Source organism: Notolepis coatsorum (assembly GCF_963971535.1).
Source record: "Notolepis coatsorum genome assembly, chromosome: 18".
In the NCBI taxonomy this organism is placed as follows: domain Eukaryota; kingdom Metazoa; phylum Chordata; class Actinopteri; order Aulopiformes; family Paralepididae; genus Notolepis; species Notolepis coatsorum.
The window spans coordinates 28,483,819-28,501,009 of NC_140182.1; the positions used below are offsets into that span (position 1 = coordinate 28,483,819).

General features: G+C 41.8%; 1 protein-coding gene across 1 annotated transcript in view; it reads right to left on the minus strand.

The window, feature by feature from the left end:
* Positions 1-541: 541 nt before the first annotated feature.
* The window catches only part of LOC311245090 (uncharacterized protein), a 46,033-nt gene continuing 29,383 nt past the window's right edge, over positions 542-17,191 (minus strand). Inside the window, exons 2-4 of the mRNA XM_084334867.1 lie at positions 11,867-16,908; positions 4,273-4,335; positions 542-2,100 (exon numbers count right to left, since the gene is read on the minus strand). Coding sequence (XP_084190993.1) covers positions 1,964-2,100; positions 4,273-4,335; positions 11,867-16,908 — 5,242 coding nt within the window. The 3' untranslated portion in view covers positions 542-1,963. The remainder of the gene's footprint in view (positions 2,101-4,272; positions 4,336-11,866; positions 16,909-17,191) is intronic.

Sequence of the window (17,191 nt, forward strand, 5' to 3'; positions counted from 1 at the left end):
ACTGCTCTGATCAATATATCACCCATACTACATACAGTTGACATTTATATATAGCGTGTATCGGCAACAAACGGCAGTTGATAATCTATATATGCGTTTATGCCTATAACTCACATTCTAGGAATTACTGTAGAAAAAAAAAACATATTTATATTCTAGACAGTATTTTCGTATGAATCTATGAATGAAAAAGTATAACGTTCCTACATCCTGAACGATAGATAATCGATGTTGAATGGGCCATAGTAATGTCAATTTAGCAATACAATTGAAAAAGTTATAGCCCTGCAAAGAAGGTGAACATCTCCATAGGCTTAGTGGTGGCAGAGAGTGGTATGAGACGGGCAGTTAATTTAAGGATGTGCCTCAGGTCCGCAGATGCTAATCTCCTCCATCCAATCAGGACTAAGCTGCCCCCCCCCCCTCTGGAACACCCTGCCCAACCATATCCGTCATGCAGACACCCTCTCATCATTTAAGAAAGTCATAAAAACCCACCTTTTTATCCTTGCCTTCAAGCCTTGAACTCCTTTCTCGCTCACCTTTTATATAATTTTTTTTAATTTAAATTTCTTCTACTAAAACTGTATAGTTTATTTTGCTATGTAAAGTGTCTGAGCATTCAGAAAAGCGCTATACAAAATTGTCGCATTATTATTATGTGCATGAAAAGGTCAGGCAGAGACAAGGTGTTCTTTTTAGGAATGTGTTTGGGAGTTTACGGTCAGCCCGTGGAAAACAAATGTTATGTCACACTATAAGTGCAACGTGTGTCTGTGTTCGGGTCAGATCACATACTCCATCTGCAGATAGACCCGTCTCTCCGTCGCTTTGAGTTGAATAAAGTTACGTAAATCGAGTCCAGTCTCCGTCTGGCTTTCTATTTCTCTCGTTACATAGGAAGTCTTTAATCTACAACAATGGCTAGTGCATTTGTTTGGCTATTGTGTCAAATATTCAGAATGTCAAAGAATTTCAGACCGCTCTAAATAGTGTGTACACTCGTGCACGTGTGTATTTGTTTGGCTATTGTGTCACAAAGTAAATAAACTCCCTTTGGAGTGGGCTCAACCTTGATGACTTGGACTGATTTATTTTTTGTATCGAATAATCTTCAGTAATAACGTAGATTAGGTGCATTTGTGTTATTTCATGCACTACATTGGTATAGTGGTACAAGAGAAAACATTTTGGAAAACTGAGGTGAATCAGCTTTTAACGATGTACAGAAAAAGATACATTTTTCATAAAGTTGATTATACAAATGTATATTTAAAAAGGCGGTAAAAACAGTAACATGTTACTTGTATGTGTAAGGGCAGATGACACAGTATTTTATATACATTCATTTAAAAAGGTTGGTTTTTGAATATAAAAAAATCTCATCGCATGAGATTTCAAGTAATGCAGACAAAGGGCATAATGTGTTAAGTGAGAATTCACATGCAGGTAAACAATGAACTCAAAATGGACAAACTAATGACAAAAAATACATTTAAACAATAATGAGAAATACCTAAGTGGTCGTTTGAACAATAAAATGTAAACCGCATACAATTAGTGCAGACTGGTGTGAAACCAGGCAAACATAGTACTCGTTCCATTCTGTTCATGAAAAAAAAGGTTTTCAAAAACAATGACTGCAGTGAACCTTCAATAGCCTACGAATCTTCCACACAAATATGAAAATAATCACGCCCTAAGGGTGGTACACAAGCACCAGACATTTTTTTGCCATCACCATTTAAGTTTGGCAACTCTACCAGTAACCAGTCAGGAATATTTGGCAGTTTAAAACATTTGAGGATTTCTTAAAAAAGAACTGTAGAATACCCAAAATAGAGCACATTGTTCTTACTATACCATTTCCATGGGAAACAAAACAAAAAACAACTCTCCTTTCTCCAGCACAATCTAAATGTCAACAACTTGAATGTGTTCAGCTGAATTCTTCTTCTGATGGCTACTTCTTCTTCTTCTTCTTCTTCTTCTTCTTGTATTTCTTCTGAAACTGTTGGAAGATGGTGCTGGTCTTGGGGACTTGAGAGTCTCGAGACGGCAGAGGGGTGTACTTCTTTGGAGGATCGGGAGCCCACACACCTACAATGTCATTGTGTTCTTGTTAATTATCATGAAATAATACAACATATATAAACAAATCCATATACTGAACTTACAAATGTTCAATCAAGCAATTTTAAAGCTCTTTGGGAGAAAATAAAAGGACCCTTTCTATGCAATGTCCCTCCGCAGCCATTTTGCAGTAGCCATCTGGCATCTGTTGGTATTAGGGATGCACCGAAATTTCAGCTACCGAAAGTTTTCGGCCGAAAATGGCAAAAAATGGCCTTTCGGCTTCGGCCGAAAGAGTTTTTTCACCGAAAATATAATACCGAAACAGAAACAACCTGTAACCTAACGCGTGTTGTTGTGATGATGTCGCGCTGTCGGGAGTCGCGCTGTTTCTATGTAAACTCTGCGCGCAACGCGTCCAATAAATGCGTCTTTAACATCCTTATTTACTATATGCCCGTCGCGGTTAATCACAGAGTGATCTAATATGCATATTATTCAGAGCGAGATGGGGGGGGATAGTGTTTCTCACATTGACGCTGTCTGTCGTTGATAATATAATCTTTCTCGAGCATACACGTCGCGCGTCTACTGTGCCGAGTCAAGAGAGCACATTCAACTGGGGACTAGAAAGGTGCGCTCAGTAGAGCACAGATGTCAGCCGCGGCAGCCAGAGAAAAGATGGAATTAATGTGCTGTATGCATTCAGAAGTGCTGAATAAATGTTTTATGGACCCATAATAGTGATTATTTATTATTTAAGTTAAGTTTTGCCACAATCATATATTTTTCCACAATCATAATGTTCCACAACATTGGTAAAAAAAAATCTATTCTATGAATCATTTTCGGCCTTTCGGCATTCGGCCAACTGTTTTCTATTTTCGGTATCGGTTTCGGCCAAGAATTTCCCATTTGGTGCATCCCTAGTTGGTATAGGTTGCTAGATGGGAGATTTCAGCAAGTCATCTCCATTTTAGGTCAGGGTTCGGCTTTTTAGGTGAAAATGACGGCGAATTTTAACAAGTGAAAACCCAAATCCTGTATTGCCTTCTAGACACCAGCCACTACCAGATCAACATTATGCAAAGACACGCAAGCGGCAAAAGCAACCCATAGGTTTAAGAATCAACAATGACAAGCATTCATTCAGGAGTCCACAATGCATCGCTCAAAAAGCGCTGTTGCCTGCTGCAATGCGGATGCCTTTTAGCCAGTACCCTCTCTAGTCCTGGAGGAACAACAGCTTTATGAATGTCCCGCCACTAACAGCATTTTGTTTTCTGAAAAAAATAAAAACAGTAACTCAAATAAAAATGCTAAAGCTCATCTAATGGTGTCTGTTGATGTTCCTTCACCATACTAAAGCTCATCTAATGGCATCTGTTGATGTTCCTTCACCATACTAAAGCTCCTCTAATGGTGTCTGTTGATGTTCCTTCACCATACTAAAGCTCATCTAATGGTGTCTGTTGATGTTCCTTCGCCATACTAAAGCTCATCTAATGGTGTCTGTTGATGTCCCTTCACCATACTAAAGCTCCTCTAATGGTGTCTGTTGATGTTCCTTCACCATACTAAAGCTCATCTAATGGTGTCTGTTGATGTTCCTTCGCCATACTAAAGCTCATCTAATGGTGTCTGTTGATGTCCCTTCACCATACTAAAGCTCCTCTAATGGTGTCTGTTGATGTCCCTTCACCATACTAAAGCTCATCTAATGGTGTCTGTTGATGTTCCTTTGCCATACTAAAGCTCATCTAATGGTGTCTGTTGATGTTCCTTCACCATACTAAAGCTCATCTAATGGTGTCTGTTGATGTTCCTTTGCCATACTAAAGCTCATCTAATGGTGTCTGTTGATGTTCCTTCACCATACTAAAGCTCATCTAATGGTGTCTGTTGATGTTCCTTCACCATACTAAAGCTCATCTAATGGTGTCTGTTGATGTTCCTTCACCATACTAAAGCTCCTCTAATGGTGTCTGTTGATGTTCCTTCACCATACTAAAGCTCCTCTAATGATGTCTGTTGATATTCCTTAACCATACTAAAGCTCATCTAATGGTGTACCAATACCTTGGGATTGAGCAGTGACTTGGTATCGATCCATGTGCACATCTTTATGAACTATTAAAATTGTTCCCAATTCCATTTCAAGGACTTCAAATTTCACATAACGCTCACATAAATCTGTACCTTTGAGTCTCTTGGCTGGTCGTTCTGAATCTTGGCCGTGTTCTTTGTCAGGGTCAGGGATATCTGAAGAAAAACATAGATAATGCTTGATAAATATTTTAAATCTTACTTTAGTTTCCTGGTTGTTGAAAAGGTGACAATAGGGAACATCAAATATTTAACCTACAAACATAATAGCCTACTGTTCCAATAGCACAATATTGATGTTGTGGTGGAACCAGATTCATTAATTATGGCGGTAGACGGATCTTCATGATCAATATAGGTTTAATAGTGAAACACAATAGTACAAAGTACATGTTGATTAAACACTGAAATGCTGTAACGCTGCCACAAATGTACAAAATAAACATCTTTCCGGTGTTTTAGACGTCGCTCTTTTATTTTGAAACCCCCCGACCGGAAGTATTATTGCTGCTATCGCTAGCGACTTGTGTCGTCCGGTTCTGTGTTTTTGAGTTAACGCTAATACAAATGTTGAGATTGTTGGTGAACAACTAACTTTAGGTTAGTTTTAACGTTAGCTAGCAGCAGGGATGGACGCCGTTGTACAAATGCAGCTACAGGCAATCGATGGGGAGGAGGAAGAGCTGCTGATTTTAATTGGCAGGAGAGAGAGAGCGCGTCAAAGCCGTATATAATATAATAGCCCTGTGGTGCGGCTCGAACTACCTGTTGTATTAAATTAATTTATTGATGTTTAACTTGTCCCCGTGTTCAGCCCTTTCGACTAGCCCCACCCGTTCATTGTAAACAATGAATGATGCATGTAATTGTATTAACGTTACTGTGTGTTGTAGCTATGTTAATAAATTCTGAATGGCATTAACGTTAGTTGGGTATGTTAGCTAGTATGATAGTCCAGACAAACAAAGCTATTTAGTTAGCTTGCTAGCTATCGTTGGTAATCAAAGTTATCTGTATTTACAAGATACAAGAGTTTTTATTTGTCACAGCATACAAGTATACAATGAAATGCGGGGGGTCGTGCCCGCAACGATGTGCATAATTACAATAGTAATATATAATGAGAATCCAATAGAACGACATTGTGCAATAACAAGTTTAACGTTACCTCAGGATACCACTGCCATCTATTTAGTTGGTTAGCTATTTAGCTAATGTTGATAGCATTGAATAGCATCAACGCTAGCTGGCTGGCTACAATGAATTCTCACAAGCTGGCATCGTAAAATCTCAACACCAGCCATGGGAATAGTATTTACTAAATTATGGAGGCTTTTTAATCGTCAAGGTAAGAGAGGATTTGTCATGATCAACTAAAGGCGTATGCTATGGAACAGTCTATGTGCTTGGCTACTTAGCTAGCTTATTTCGGTTTTCAGAAAAAGGCCCGCTATGTGACGCTAATCTCTAGCTAGTATCGTATCGTGTATTTCATCACAGTAGCCTCCCGGTGTTTAATAAAAACTTCTAGCCAGGACATTTCTGGACATATAAGACATATGTATGATGTTTTTTTTTTGTTGGCTGGGTTTGCGCATGCGGATTAAGGGAGAGGTGGGCTATCACGTCATCCATTCAGGAAAGATGCGTATAGGCTTGTAAAAACTAGAGATGTTCCGATACAATTTTTTCCTTCCCGATCCGATTCCGATACCTAAGCTTTGGGTATCGGCCGATACCGATCCGATACCAGTGCATACATAAAAAAAAAAAAAAAACTAAAAACGATATTATATAAATTATACTTTTTTTTTTTTTACAGATACTGTTTTATATATACTGTTTTTTAGTAATAACTAGAAAGTAATGGTATTTATTCAACAATAGGTGATTGTATAGATTAGTATTAGTATCATTAATCAATGAGTATGGGGCTGCGGCACTGCAGATATACCCTACTCCAATGATCCGCACGGACGTTAGACGTGTTGCACTCGCTACCCAGTCTGTAAGCTAGTACTAGCAGAGGCTCTGGCTAGTAGTAACGTTCATGTTGTGATTTTCGATGCAAAATAAATATTCAACATTCTCTTTTGAGACTCCGCCCATAGCTGTCAACACTCCCGTTTTTCCCGGGATTGTACTGTATTTCAACCTTCTTCACGCCCTGTTCACGGTTCACGGAATTGGCAAGTTTTTCCAAAAAAATAAAAGGGGCGAGGGGGCGGGGCCTGGAGAAGGGGCGGGGCTAAAATGTGCACGTTTTTTCTCCTGCCAATGTTGACAGCTATGACTCCGCCTCAGACTCTTATCCTTTGGCACTTGGAACTTGCTGTACTTTGCTTGCAGGTCTGCAGCCATTATTGCTGGATTATGAATAGCACCAACTTTAGCCAAGGTACCGTTGCTGACCTAGCTCGTCTTCCACGCATTGACATTTGATAATGTTAGTCAGCTAATACGATTCACCGTGGGTGCATTATTGTTGATAGATGGACAGTGTCAGGTCCTGGAGAAAGAACAGGCGATCATCTGATTTGATGTAACGTTAAAGCGGATGTTGTTCCAACTAGCTAGCTTTTCAGCTAATGCTATCATAACACCAGCAAGCAAAACACATCCCGTCCGAGCTCCCCGTCACATGCTCTGTCGGGGACAATGGAATTTAAGAAAGTGTATCTGCTGTTAAAATGACAAACAGCATCACACTTTAAAACACGTTCATTTTATAATCCTCACTCTCCGCAGGAGATAAATGACGTCATGGGATCGGAGGCTAGAATTTACGTGTACTCGCCGATACCGATACCAGCATTTTAGGCAGTATCGGTGGCATTTCCGATACTGGTATCGGTATCGGAACAACTCTAGTAAAAACGGGAAGGCAAGGGTGGCGTTGATCGATTGATTTATTGCGTCTTCAGATTAGTCTGCTCTGGGTATTCAGGCTCCCAGAACGCGGTTCCGTGTGGACGAAAGGTGCATACGATAAAATACTTTGACGGATACAACTGAAATCATCTTCGTCTGGACAAGGCCTAAGAAGGGGCGAGGACTTTAGCCCACCTGGCTCTCACCAAGGTGTGAGATTTAGGCTATTCCTGGGACCATCAAAAGGGATTCATCCACAATGTAATGAAGAGATTCACTGAAACAATGTTTTTAATGCATACTTTAGGTTTATCAACTACAAGGACGCTTTCATAGAATGGTTGAAGAAAATAAAGGATAGTATAAAAACAGACTGGCTACTGGTGGCGCAGGTGAGTAGGACACCATGACTCAATGAAACCTCCTGGTGGCAGGTGGATGTTCGGGATCATATCGCACGGGTGGAACAAACCTGAACGTTATTGTCATAAATTAGAACGCAGTTCGTTTCTCTACCTTTCTGTGAACGTCTAGCAAAAGACGCCGTTGCAATCTGATGAAAAAATGGCGGAGACATTTACATTATAAAAACGTAACTGTACTTACAGTAGATTGACGGTTTTGTCAGGGGCGCTTGGTGGAAATAAATCCAGATTTAACTCTGCCATTGGAAAGGGGAGATTTGGCCCGATCCATAGATGTGCGACTTGGCCATAATAAAGGTCATTTATAGGCCTGATATTCTATAATCACATTTCAATTGCATGTGTCCAGATGGCAGAATTCAGTACTGTATCTACAAAACCTTCTGTTTAATCATCTGCCCTTTATTCATTTGCTTAGAACTTTTGTACATGTGATCTAAAGAAGGTGCTGAATGAGCTCAGTGGCAATTTTTCATGTCTGGTCAATTTTAGCATGGTGTTATTCACGTCAAAGATGAAGAAAAATATTTATATTCTCCTTTGGTTCATTACAATCTACTAGGGCTGGGCGATATATCGAGTATACTCGATGTATCGCGGCTTGTTCTACATGAGATGTAGTCAATTACTATATCGTGAACATCGAGTATATGTTGTCACGTCGCGGCTGAGATGAGACTTGCTTTAGCGCAGAGCTTTCCTCTCATTTCATTATAGACACAGACCAGCGCGGATCTTAAATGACATGCAATTGTAATTTCATTAGACACAGACTAGCGCGGACCTTTAACACTATCAGTGCCGGCCTTGTTTACCTTTTTACCCCGTTGAATGCCATCATCCACTTCAATGTTAGCGTTAAAAACGCATAATCTATGTTTAAAATTATGTGTCTAATCTGCCCGTCGCTTATCAATGACTTGTTTGCAGTCAACATTGTCGAAACGGATTTTTTTGTAAAAATCGGTTCATATCCTTTTTATAGCATTTCGAAAAGCTATCGTTCTCTCAAATTTTTTTTTTTAAATTGAGAGATTCTCCCATAAACGGCATTTATTGGAATATTCTCGAATACACTAGACACGTTGTCATTTGTCGGCCTATTTATGAATCGTTTTCAAATAAACGCTAGATTATCGATAGTATACGTGTACTTATGCACGCTATAGAGGCGGGCTGAAAAATCTATTATCCATTTCCTCAAGATCACACACACACACACCTCAGTGAATACAGGTCTGATTATCCTAAAACTGGTAACAGACTCCTTACCTTAGATCAGATGTTCTCCAAAAAGATTATTCCAATTCCTGATCGCCATTCCAAATATCGATCGCATTTATTGATTGATTATTGGCTGCTGTAAATATATATTCCAGGCTGCTTTCCAACTCGCGATCAGATCCCTCATCATCAGACGGCTCGCCAGCACAATGGAGCCAGTTGGCCACCCCCACAGGGATCTCCCAGTATAATCGACTGACCTGCAGTTACACAGGGATAGACGATAGGGGGCGGTTTTTTCCCATCTGAGCTCCTAGAGAGTCTGCTGTACGAACGGGAGACTCGGTTGATGAAATATGAATTCAGATCGCTAATAAAAAAATCAAACGACAATACACGTCGTCGGCACTCAACGGGGGTCTGATAAGACGAGAATACACGTCGTCGGCATTCAAAGTGTTAATGCAGGGCTCTACGCTAACCTTTTTCCCAAGGAGCACATGTGCTCCTAAATGAAAAAATTTAGGAGCACACGAAGAAATTTAGGAGCACACATAAATATTTAGGAGCACAGTGAAAATATTTCAAGTAACAGTTTTTTCTTTTAAAAAATAAATGTATATTTGTACTGTGCGTGCATGTGCAAACGGGAACGGGACACACATCTGTACAATAGCACATACCACCAAAGTCACTGGCCCACTGTGTGCGTGTGTGTGTGTATCTGCGTGTGCAAACGGGAATGGGACACAGACATTTGAACTATTAAGTGATTAATGCCTACTGTGGCAAAGTTGTAGCCAACAACTAGGACTAATAAAAAAGGCAGTGACATTGAACAAAAAGAAGACACTGGCATTACCACCAGGGCCATCAGTAGAGGGGACTGTAAGGTGCCTTTTCGGTATACTACCTTTGCTAAAACTGTGTTCTCTGTTAACACTTTCAGAGCCCTTGCTTAACCTTGATTTACCCGTTGAATGCCACCATCCACTTCAATGTTAGTGTTAAAAACGCCTAATCTATGTTTTAAATTATGGCTATGTGTCTAATCTGCCCGTCGCTTATCAATGACTCGTTTTCCAGTCAACATTGTTGAAGCGGATTGCCGGCCGCGGGTTGACGGAGTCGAGAGTCCACGGGCTGACCTGGGGAGGTATAAGTGGGTGGGGCACCCAGCGTGCACTCTCTCTGGGCATGGGAAATGGTAGCAATGAGTCTGATACCGCAACCTATAATGGAGAACTGTGAATAAAGACTTGCACTAAGAACTACCAAAACTGCCTCGAGAGTCGTCTTATAACGTTGGAAACCACAACCGTTACAATATAGAGGCAAGGCATTCAGAACGAGATGTGGAACACACAGAGGATAAAACTCAACTGAACCACGGGTTCCCTTACAGAAAGACAGTATCCAGAGGGAGGAGTCTAAAAAGGGGTTGGAACTCAGGGTTCTGTGACATTAATAGACAAGGACAGCAGACATATCCAGCTTTTGTCTACTAGACTATAGTTGAACTAAAGATAAATACAACTATAATATATACATATGTAATACATCATTGAACAGTCTAGAACCACAGAGAAAGGTGTTTTCAGTCATAAATTTGAGTAATGCATTCTTTTCAATTCCTTTAGATCCAGAAGCACCACCTAGATGTTCTAATGCATTTAGCAAAGACAGGAAACAAGGTCTCTCTGTTAAAACTCCAGTTTGTGAAAACAGGAAGTCACATATCTGGGTCATCAGATTTCACAGCAAGGAAAACGGCTGCATGAAAACAGGAAGTTGGCAATTGCACAGGCACCAAAACCAGCCACTAAACGACAGCTAATGTTGTTCATTGGAATGTGCAACTATTGCAGAATTTGGATTCCTGAATACTCTAGAACAACAGCTCCCCTACAGGTGTTATTCTACACTACACAGATGGCTATGACAGACAAATTGACATGGACACCAGAGGCTGACGAAGCGTTCATAACAATGAAAAAATTGTTACAATCAAATACTATTCTGGCATTTCCAGATTATAGTCACAATAACGCAGGTAATATGTGCGCTGTGCTCACCCAACCGCATGGGACCAAGAGACATCCAGTAGGATACTAGTCTAGTCGACTAGATTCTGTAGCCAGAGCACTACCACCTTGTGTACAGGCCACTGTAGCCGCCAGCATGGCCGTCACCGCAACTGCTGAGTTAGTGTTGTATAGCCCATTAACAGTTTTCGTACCACACGCCGTGGATGCGTTACTGCTACAAGCTAAATTAACATTCCTCACAGCAGCCAGACAATTATATTTGACAGCAACTCTCTTGTCACAACCTCATATAACATTGAAAGGATGCACCATGTTGAATCCAGCAACACTCTTTCCTACAGCAGAGGATGACTCACCACATTGTTGCATGTTCATGAAACAGACCAGGCTACAAAACCCAGACAAGACATGCATGATACACCTCAAGAGGGCTACATAGACGTTTTTGTAGATGGCTCATCGTCTAAAGATCAGTATGGCAAAACACATACGGGATTCGCAGTAACAACAATGGATACACTGCTCATAGGTATTATTATTGGAGCATGTAAATGAGCAGAAGGTAAAAAGATTAACTTGTATACTGACAGCCAGTATGCTTTTTCTGCCATCCATCACTTTGCGCAGTTATGGGCACATAGAGGAATGATTACATCGGCATTCAACAGGGTTTTACCATGTTAACAAGTGGCAACCAAAGTGTTATGCCCGGAGCCCTATTTTCTAAAAGTCCGCCTAAAATCAGGATGAGATGATCATGAATGTGGAGGATGACTTGCCAGAGATGGTGAGTAATAAATCAGCAAAGTACTCTACACCATCGAATTTGCAGTTAAAAATGCATTTTACATGCATGTAACATGTCTAAATATGGACAATTATGTCCAGTCCATGCATTTTTACATCACTACATTTGACGAATGATGCCCGTTTGGTAGAAAGTCTGAGGTTTACAATAAATAAGGTTCCATTACCTACTATGCATCAAAATAACCATGGAATACAGACTTGTTCATAGTCATAATTTCTTAGTTGGCCTACTTTGGTCATGTAAATGTAGTGGAAATATGTAATTTCAATGTAGTGGACAGATGAGCCTAATATTACAGCATAACGTACCTAACTGAGGATTAGTCGACTCCTCAGGGTCACCTGGTCCATGGTTGAAGTTGAAGGTTTTGGGAAATGTTTTTGATTTTTCCACCCTCTGTCTAAGACTTTTTAAAAAGGACTCCCTTTGAGCACTCCATGCGTGTTTGGTCTCATCTGTACCAGGTGGCGATTTTCCTTCAGAAGCTACTGGGAGCTCCTCTGTGACTGTGGGGGGACGTGCTTTAGTCGTCTCTGGCCTTACTCGACGTGAAGAAGCAAATGAACCCTTCTTCAGTCTCATTACCCTGCCTCTGGACTTCCTCTTTGTTTGTACAAAACTGTTCAGTGACTTTACTCTGCCTCTGGATTTCCTCTTTGTTGGCACAAAACGGTTCCTCCATTCTTCATAAATTTGTTGTTTGACAGTACTATGAAACACAGGGCCAGTTTCAGAAGGTCCCTCCAACATGGGCTGTTCAACTGGACTATCCGACTTGGGGCCAGTTTCAGAGGGTTCCTCTGAGATCCCCCGTTTGTCTGGACTTCCAATTATAGGGGTTATTTCTGTTGGTCCTTTCCGTCTGTAGCCGACTGTCACAGAAAGAGTAGTTGGAGGCTGTGGTGTTCCACGTGTGTAGGAAATGTTATGGCTATTCGAAGATCTTTGTCCGTTTATAACGGTCTCGTGCTCTTTATGTGGCAATGAGCCAAATAAGGCCAATTTTACAGTGATAGGTTCCAAATACACTTTAATCTTTTTCGGTAATGGCAACGAATCAGGAGTTTCTGCCTGTCTCTTGCGCTTTCTCCTAGCCTTAAGTTTCAGATTATTTTCAGGATGTGGGATGCAGAAGTTGTTTTGTTGCAAGGAGAGGGATGAAAGAAAAGTAACTTGATTAGTTTTCTCAGTGGATGTGAGCTGTGAATAAAGAGAAACCTCCTTCTGAAAGGTAAGAGTTTGCTTCTGCCGAGTGTTAAACTGTGTCTCTGTTGGCCCTGGCCGTTTCTGCTCAGATTGTCCATAATCTATTTCAAGTTCTGAATTAAGAATGGACAATTCCGTTTCACTGCAGGAGAAGAAATCATCGATTTCTCGTACAATTATGTTTGAGTCCACCGATGGTGTACATGATGGAAGAATGCGCTTGGGCTCCATGTTGGTTTGAGAGTGAAGCATCTCATCCTCTTCTGTTAGGTCAATGAGATTGTCACATTGCTTCATCCATGTAGGCGTCAAGGTTTGCTTATCCATGGCATTACCAATATCCACTTTATTCTTGCTTTCCATGGTGGGGTCCAACTTCATTAGCTTCATCACATGAAAGGTCTCCATTTGTACATCCCTTTCTTCCTCACAGCTCTTCGCATTGACACCATCAGCACTCTGCTCACGCCTGGACTGGCAATTACAGAGTGAGGGAGGGTTCGACCCCCCCATCATTTCCATCAACCTCATGGTACAGCAAAACTCTTGGATGGGGGCCTGCACCTTGTTCTCCAATTTTACCGCACCCAACCTGACGCTCGCCATCTCTGGCAAGTCATCCTCCACATTTATGATCATCTCAGAGTGATCGTCTGTCTTCTCAGTGTTCACCTGCTCACTGTTCAACTTCACCGCACCCAACCTGACGCTCGCCATCTCTGGCAAGTCATCCTCCACATTCATGATCATCTCAGAGTGATCCTCTGTCTTCTCAGTGTTCACCTGCTCAGTGTTCAACTTCAACTTCACCGCACCCAACCCGACGCGCACGATCTCTGGCAAGTCATCCTCCACATTCATGAACATCTCACAGTGATCCTCTGTCTTCTCAGTGTTCAGCTGCTCACTGTTCAACTTCACCGCACCCAACCCGACGCTCACGATCTCTGGCAAGTCATCCTCCACATTCATGAAGATCTCAGAGTGATCGTCTGTCTTCTCAGTGTTCAGCTGCTCACTGTTCAATTTCACCTCACCCAACCTGACGCTTGCCATCTCTGGCAAGTCATCCTCCAAATTCATGATCATCTCAGAGTGATCCTCTGTCTTCTCAGTGTTCACCTGCTCACGGTTCAACTTCACCGCACCCAACCTGACGCTCGCCATCTCTGGCAAGTCATGCTCCACATTCATGATCATCTTAGAGTGATCCTCTGTCTTCTCAGTGTTCACCTGCTCAGTGTTCAACTTCAACTTCACCGCACCCAACCCGACGCTCACGATCTCTGGCAAGTCATCCTCCACATTCATGAACATCTCAGAGTGATTGTCTGTCTTCTCAGTGTTCAGCTGCTCACTGTTCAACTTCACCGCACCCAACCTGACGCTCGCCATCTCTGGCAAGTCATCCTCCAAATACATGATAATCTCAGAGTGATCCTCTGTCTTCTCAGTGTTCATCTGCTTACTGTTCAACTTCTCAAAGAGGGCCCTGGCCTCTTCTGGAGGCAAAACATCAATCTTGAATGAGTAAATGGAATCGATAGAATCTGCCGTTGCATTTTCCAGAGGAACGGGGGTTTGATTAAGGCCATCTCTGGCACTTGAGGCTTGTTTTTCTAGATAATCATCATCACATAGTGCTGTGATCTCTGTTGGAGACACCCCTTCATTTTGCACCTCACTTGCTGTGTTTTCAGGAAAACCATTCTCCGTCTTAATCAGTGTTGGCTGTTCGTCTCTCTCAAGAGTTGTTAGACCATACTTCAAGGACCAAGGGAAGTCAAACTCTTTATCGATGTCATCCAGCTGCTCATTGGTATTTAACCATGGTGACTTGTATGTGTTCTCACGATGAACAGCATCATGCTTGAGCATCATGCAGTTATTACCAACCAGGTTACGCCAAGATTTGCGTGAAACCATTAAGAGTATGACAGAGTCTGATGCAAGCTGTTTGCTGCAGAATTCTTCAATCTCATTCATTAAATTTGTGTGAGAGTCCATTTCCATCAACACATTTTCGTAGGTTGCATCCCAAAACATGCTTAAAATCGTGCTTGCGACATCAGGAATTGTAACATCATTTTGTGGAGGGATCTTTTTTTTTTTTTTATGAAGTACCTCTACCAACTTTGTCAATTTATCATATGTCCATGGGGTTAATGGAACTGAGGACAAGTCAAACTCCTCAGCAATTGGTTCATCTTGTCTCTTAGTTTCACAGATTGCCTCACTTCGACTTGAAGGCACTTCAGTGGTGACTGGTTGATGAGAAGTGGGTGTGGCTTGCATTCTACCAGATGGTTGAGATTCCACCTCCTCTGCATGTAAATAGTTTGGCAACGTTTCTGATTGTCCTGTGTCATGATTTGTCATTGTATCAGCCCCTTCCTCAGTGGACATTTCCAGGCTAACACCATTCACAGATTTTAGTCGCTGTGTCAATGAGGTAGATTCAGCAATGTGGTCTACAAATGGTTTCACAATGGCTGTTTCCTCACAGACACTACCAGATTCATCTGTTGTGGTGGTCTGTTTACACTGGCCACTGCTCATCTCAGAGGAGATATCATTGTTGTTTGCCTGAGACAGTGGTTGTACAATTGGAATAGTTTTCTGGCCTGCATGACCAGGAGATGTGCGATTATTGTTGTCCTTTAGTTTGCTTGATGAGGCAGGTGTTTGTGGGAGAGATGGTTGGCCACGTCTTTTGCATGTCTTTCCAGATGACAGGCGACATTGCTCCGGTTGTCGTACGACTTTTGAAGAACGTCTTTTCAGGCCCTTCGAGATCCCATTATTATCCGCATTATGTCCATGATAAACAACCTTAAGTGGTGTTCCACTTTCATCCTCACTCATTATGATGTACCGGTAGACAGGGCGATCCTGTGGTGGAGCCTCTGAACTGTGCTGATTTGAAGAGATGCCCTTTTGTACAGGGAAATATGGTGGGGGAGCCTCTGAACTGTGCTGATTTGAAGAGATGCCCTTTTGTACAGGGTAATATGGTGGGGGAGCATTTGGTAAAGTAGCTAACCTAGTCCCTAGAGAGTTGGGCATGTAGTGCAATGTGCCTGTGTGTGGCCCGTTCTTTTTTGGTAAGTTACGTCCATCTGAATACTGGGAGCCATTTGGATGTGTTGCAGAGTGGCTGGAGGAAGTGGCCATCTCAGTGATTTGCGTTAAAGATTGTCCACTCGATGAGTCTGACGTCATGACATGGCTGATGCTCTGAAGAGGCTGAGAGGAAGTCATCTGACTTGGTGCAGTAGTGTGGGGAAGGACTCCATGTTGAAAGCCATCGTTATGAGTCATCCGTTGGCTGTATGTAGTGGTTGATGTTCCGGCAGGAGACATCTGTGTATGTTGAACAGAAGTAGCCGGAGCAGGGAGAGTGAGGAGAGTGTTAACTGGTATCCTGTTAACATTTTGATAGGAAGCATTCTTAGCATCACCACACTGGAGCCTGTTAGGTGGGACACAATTAACAGACACATCCTGTGCTCCTACTGGTTGTTGAGCCTGTATTATAACTTGCTGATTAGAATTGGATACAAAGCCTTGCAATAAGTAAAAAGGATTATGTTGTATTCCATTAGGTGGACTCGGATTTGGCCGGTTCAGAGAGTTCTGGTGTAAAGCCTGCTGAGGTTCATTGTTTGCTTGCATGGCTGCATTGTCATGTGTAAAAGTCCCCTGATGGTAGTTATTACTCCTCCCTCCAGCTGGGACCTGCAGTGAAGATACCGTCTGCTGAGGGGCTCTTGCAGTCTGCCAATTAGGTGTCTGTCCACTCCAGTAAGCTCCATTTTGAGGGATGAAATAACCACTTTGTGGCTGTGTAATATTTGCGGTAATTAAGTCATACAGTTTCGAGGAGGCACTTGGTCTCTGAGTGACCTGATTTCCATTTCCGTCACTGTGTCGACTGGCAGCGTGGGAGTATTGAGATGCTTGTCCAACTTGGGACTGGTACTGTAAGCTCTGGGACTGGTACTGTAAGCTCTGGGTGTGGTGTGGTCCGCTCTGGGTCTGGTATGGTCCATTCTGGTTCTGGTACAGTCCGCTCTGGGTCCTGGCAGAGGCTTGCATTCTGCTAATCGTTTTAGCCTTGTAGAAGGTTGGAGTGGTATCATTTCTGAAAAAAGGGAAAAAAAAGAATAATACAATAATTAGAACTCACATCATTTTAACCCTTGCAAATGGGTAAAAGCTTGCTGGTTTTATATGTACCATTACTCTTTGCTAGCTTTCAGTATATACAGCCGGGCAAATTAACATGGAATGAAATTAACTTTTAAAATGACATTTGTCTTACTCTGAAGCATTTTACCTAAACATCTTATTAGGCCTACACTGTAGCCGTCAGTAGAATGGTGTAATTTCAAAGCTTGTTTTAATGAACAGATAGAGAGCGCAAT